The 6,024-nt window shown below is 21.3% G+C and overlaps 1 protein-coding gene across 1 annotated transcript; it reads right to left on the bottom strand.

Moving 5' to 3' along the window:
* Positions 1-4,908: 4,908 nt before the first annotated feature.
* CLE12 (CLAVATA3/ESR-RELATED 12) lies at positions 4,909-5,578 on the bottom strand. The gene has a single exon (XM_016318426.3). It carries the CDS (start codon positions 5,425-5,427, stop codon positions 5,116-5,118), a length of 312 nt encoding a protein of 103 aa, XP_016173912.2. The 5' UTR covers positions 5,428-5,578; the 3' UTR covers positions 4,909-5,115.
* Positions 5,579-6,024: the final 446 nt, after the last annotated feature.

The following is a 6,024-nucleotide window of genomic DNA, read 5'->3' as shown; positions in this document are numbered from 1 at the left end:
CCAAAAATTATCATGTTAAAATATATCACTTATTTTACTTTCATATCAAAATTTGTTTGCCTCGAGAAGTGCATGCATGTAATTCCAAGTTCTTATGAATGTTGCGAGTGGGTGGCAAAATCAGCACATGAACCTGGTAACCATATAAGACGCAATCTCCAAAATCTTGTGAAAATGATGATGTTCATCATCATCGCGATGATGCTAATCTCTCTCTTTATCTATATATGACATAATTTCTTCATCCTTACTTAAACATCTCTTATTTTAGATTCAAGTCTTATTTTTAATTTAAAAAAAAATTACGTATATTTTAATCCTCCTCAATCAATAACCAATTTTTTAGTTTGGAATATATTTTAGTAGTTTATTATGTTCTCGATTCTAATCAAACAGAATAAACTAAAAAAAATTTGTCTTGACAAAATATTCTTAAAAGATCAAAACAATAAAAATGTTTCTAAAATTTTTTTAAAAATGATAAAAATAATTTTTTTATAAATAAAAAGTAATTTTGTATTTGACAAACAATTTGTATATTTGATTAGAGTTTGTTTTTAAATATTTAGATAATTATTTAAAAATATATTAAAAATTAGATTAAAATTTGATATCTAGACTTCTTTTTATTTTTTTAAAAATTTTGGTCATTACAAAAAAAAAATAAGTTAGCATAAAATCATCAAATTTTAACAATAAAAATATCTAATTCTTGTAATTATACTTAACTTGTAAAAAATTATATCAAAATCTGACATTTAATTTTTTTAAAATTAAATATATATCTAATAGTTAAACAATTTTCTCATAATTTTACATGTGGTTTACTCTTTTATATATAAACAACTTAAGTCCAAATACATTAATTACCAATAAATTAATATGAAAATGCAAGATAGATTTATTATTCTATAAAATCTTCTGGCATATGATTGTTTTCTTTTTGTTTTCATGCGTAAAAAAATACTTTTAATTAAAGGTTTATTTTTAAATGCTCTCTATTAATAAAAAATATTAAATTTTTTATTAATTACATAAATTTTAATTTTCTATTTATTATATTTATATCAATAATTTAGATTTAGAATTTAAAATTTAATATTTAAAATATTTTATTTTTTATTTATCTTTTTTAACCTTTAATATATAGCAAGTTAATTTTCGAAAAACACTACGACTTTTATTTTCTTGAAAATAATTTAGCATTCTTAAAGTACGGATATGTCTAAAACGAGTACAATAATTTTATGTGTATTATATGTATCACATTCATATAAACTATCAAATTTTATTAAATAAAAATAAAAAACTAATATAAAAGAAGAGCATTGATAGACCCTAATAAATATAAAATATCCTAGTACATAAATAAATATATTTTAATATACAATACTCTAAATAACAACATATTTTTTATTTTTAAATAAATACAAAAATATGAGTATTTTTTATTTATTAAGATTAATTATTATGTAATAAAATTTTATAATATTAAAAAATTATATTAAATAATATTTTAAACTATAACATAAAAATATAAAATAAATAAATTTTATTTTTTATTATTCGACAAATAATTAGATTATTATATTCAAAATTTATTAACTAACTATTTTTGTTAAAAATATTATTATATAATCTAACTTTTTATCAAAATATTTGTGAAATTTAAAATATTTACAATTTTTTTTAAAAAATTAGTCGTTTATCCTTTTGTACTTTTTTTTTCTTCTAACACTACAATTTTAAATAATTACCAACTAGTATTGGTTGCCTACACCGACCATTCATTACTTCGACAATTCTAAGTTCTAAATTTTAAATTTTAAATTCTAAATTCGAACTCTAAATTTAAAATTTTAATCCTAAATTTTTTATTCTAAATTTTAAATTTTAAATTCTATACCTTAAATTAATTTTATTTTATTTTCAAATTTTTTTACTTGAATTTTGAATATTTTGAATATTGTTAATTTTAAATATTTTTAGTGTTTAATTATTTTAGTTAATTTATTAATCGAAACCGTGTTGGATTCCGAAATCTTTTCTAATACAAATATTAGTTTCTATAGTTGCATTAGCCACCACACCATAACATTTATTCATGCATAAAAGATATTTTTTCTGATGGTAACTAATATGAAAAAAGTCAACAAATAAGACAAATTTATAAAAATGAACTTGCTATATGAAATCTAATACATATTAAATAAAGTCGAAAAATTAAATTTCACAAATATTTTAAAAAAAAATTATATTATATAATAATATTTTTAACAAAAATAGTTAACAAATTTTAAAGATAATAATCTAATTATTTATCAAGTAATATAAAATAAAATTTAATTATTTTATACTTTTATATTGGAGTTTAAAATATCATTTTAATATATATAATTTTTTAATAATATAAAAATTTTATTGCATAATAATTAACTTAATGAATAAAAAATACTTATATTTTTTTATTAATATATTTTATATTTATTTATTTAAAAATAAAAAAATTATGTTATTATTTAAAATATTGTATACAAAAAATATTTATTTATGTATTAAAATATTTTATATTTATTAGAATCTATTAATACTCTTCTTTTATATTAAATTTTTATTTTTATTTAATAAAATCTAATAATTTATATAAATATAACATATTTAATATACACAAAATTTTTATACTCGTTTTAGACATATTTTTAAAGTGCCATCATTTCAGGATGCATTTATTCATGGCATCAAGGATTGTAAGAAACAAACAGAGACAAATGAAATACATATTAATGAGAAAGAAGCAATTGTGCATTGTGGGTTGTGATGACTTGTAAAGGACGATAGCCTTAGTAATAATTGTTGCCAAAAAAGAACGAAAAGGAACGGTGAAATTATAATGTTCTAAATGATGAATTAATGGATTTAGGGGAAAGATAGAAAGAAATTATGGAGGCAAAAGCAAAGAGATAGATTTGTGGAAACGAAGAATATAATTGAAACAGATATAGACTTAGTTTAGCAAAAAATTTTTTGAAGAGGTATTTATTTAATGAAAAGTACAAATACCTCATCATTTTATATTTAATAAAAAAAGTTTATGTATTTATATTGGTAGTTTTTAAAAATTAGAAGTACTTTTAAAAATACCTAATTTTTTTTTAAATTAGCTTGTACTTATTAAAATTAAAAAATCTAATATAACTTTATACATTAATTAATATTCAAATTTAATTTTATATTAATGTTTATTATAATATTTTTAAATTTTAAAAACTAATTGCACTTGTTAATGTTTGTTAATGCTTTAGCTTATTAAAAACTATTTTTAACTTAATTTATCAAACAAAGATATTATAATTTTAAAAAACTAACTTAAACTAATTTTTATAAATTACTTTTAAAAAATAAAAATTTTACTAAATTAAGCCGTAGAATAATTGTTTGGTGCTTCAACCTTCAATTACAAACTTGGTACCTACCTTATTATTTTCATTTCAAAACTTTTATGATCAAAACGTTATTATTATAAAACCAAACATGCCATTACTGTTTTCTTGACTTAGTAATAATCTATCTATCTATTTATCTATTTATAATCTATAAAAATTAATACTAATTATTATACAATGAATTTTAGCTATTTTATTGTTGCTAATGATGCCACATAAACATTTTTAAATATATGACAATACATGAGAATCAGCCAATCATATTAAAAAAAATTAAAAATATTTTATCTATTATTATTATTCAATTAAATAAACATAAATTATAAATTAAATATAATAAATATATATTAAAAAATATCGTAATAATCATAATTATAAACACATTTTCGTTATAAATATTTAAATTTCACATTATTTGATCTATTTATAAATATTATATAACGCTTTTATTAGTATTATTATACTATTTAGTCTATTTATAAAATATGTTACATACAATTCTTCTTATTCTTATTATTTTATTTTTTAATTTCTCATAAAAATTATGAAATAAATATTTTAAAAGATAAAAATTATAAAATAAATATTTTACAAAATATTTTTAATATAAAACACTTTAATTTTTATATTAGTTTATATATTATCTAATCAATCTCTATATAATATTAGAATATACTATATAATATAATTAATTTATCTCTTTACGCACAGATTTCACTCTACTTCAATATAAAAACGAAAGGGTTTTATATGACTTGGTAGACAGAGAGAGAGAGGAAAAAAGGGAATGCATTATTCATGACTCATGAGTAATTCAAAATCCTACTTAACTAAAGCATGCATATATATTAACATCATTTGAAGGAAGAAATTCTGGTATAGATAGATTCTATAATGTTAATGCATGTTGAAATTAAAAAACCAATATATACTTACAAGTGTCCATTTTAATCTGGCAACCACCGGGGCTATGATCACGTGATCAAGTGACATATAGTATTTTTATTAATAATTCAAATATAAAAAAACTATGCTTTTACACTAATCATACTCATCATATTTATATCATTATTATGCTTCAACCAAAAATAAATAAACTCTTCCAAAAAAAAAAAAAAAAAAAAGTGCCGTGCCGTCTCAGCTACTCATGTTTCTTCAAGATCAACCACCAGCTCCACTTCAGATTAATCATAGTTATTACTTTCCTCCTTACTTACTTTCATGAATCATTATTACATTGACGAAATAAGAAAAAAAAATTAAATAAATCATGGTAATCATCATAACTCAAAATGCACTGAAAACCTGAAAATGTGTGGTAATTTTCAATTTTTTGTTTTTTGGTAACTCGGAAACAAATAAATTAATGAACTTAATAACATATAATATAATATCACATCATAATTCATATCATACAATAAGGTCAATTCAACTAATTTCTGGTTTCAATATCAACAAGCAGTAGTCCATATGGAATATGGAAAATGAGTAGAAAAAAAATTAAAAAGAAAAAAGTTAACAAAACAAAAATGGATTTAGTAGCATATATCATGCACCCATGTTATATTATATATTAATATCAATATCAAAGCTTCCACTACTAACCATTAAATTTTTTTTGCCTCTAATCTTTTCATGCACCAACCCCCTTAGGTTTGAGGCTTCATTCTCATCAATGGTGTAATGGATTTGGACCGGTTGGTACACGGCGCTTCTCGACGCCATAGCGCGGATCAATCTCTGTGTCTGAAGGGTCGGGCGGAGGATGTTTATGGCGATGATGGTGGTTGAAGAAAGGAGAGAAGTCAAATTTGCTAGCTAGAAGAACTTTTCTTCCATTGTTGAAAGGGTGGTGATGATGATTTTTAGGGTTAGTAGGCTTGTTGATCTTGGAGTTGAGATTGCAATACTCATGAAAAAGCAAGAATAATATTAGGGATAGCCAAAGGAGAATGTGAAGTAGTTGGGAAATTTTGAGGGTCATGGTGGCAAAGGGTTAGAAGGGGAAGCATGGAGCATATATGAATATGGCAAGATGAATTTTACAACTTGGATTTGGTGGATCAATTGGGTTGTAATACAAGAAATATGGTATGTGTATGTGTGTGTGAATAGGCCTTTTCATACATGAAACATGTTCATTACTTGAGAGATCTTATAGAATATAGTAAGTACCTTTTTTATGGTTTATAGTTTTCCAATGAGTGTGAGGAATATTATGGGGGGTAGAGGTAGACCCTTTCCAGTTTCCCCAATGAAACTTCCTTAGAAATAAAGAAAATAATAATATAAATTTAGGATCATAATGTCGGTTGTCAAACCTCGAGTAATGCTCCGTAACCAAAATATTATAGATAATAAATAAAGGTATATGACTAATAGTATTTACGTTTATAAGAGAGTGTGAATCACTCTCTTAATTTAATTGACGCAATTAATTTATTTCTATCATTAATTATCTTTCCTTATTTAATTATACTAAAAAGTTAATTCCAAATTTAATGTGAATCAGATTGCGAAAATTTCTCCTTTATTATTATTACATGTATTTATAATTGTATAATTTTTTTCTTCCAAATAA

Source organism: Arachis ipaensis, chromosome B9 (assembly GCF_059453495.1).
Source record: "Arachis ipaensis isolate K30076 ecotype BB chromosome B9, ASM5945349v1, whole genome shotgun sequence".
NCBI lineage: Eukaryota > Viridiplantae > Streptophyta > Magnoliopsida > Fabales > Fabaceae > Arachis > Arachis ipaensis.
The sequence above is the reverse complement of the archived record's forward strand: the minus strand, read 5'-3'. Positions and strand labels throughout refer to the sequence as shown.

What these genes read in the sequence shown, in the direction of transcription:
- CLE12 (XM_016318426.3), bottom strand. Translation starts at nt 5,427, where the DNA reads ATGACCCTCAAAATTTCCCAACTACTTCACATTCTCCTTTGGCTATCC.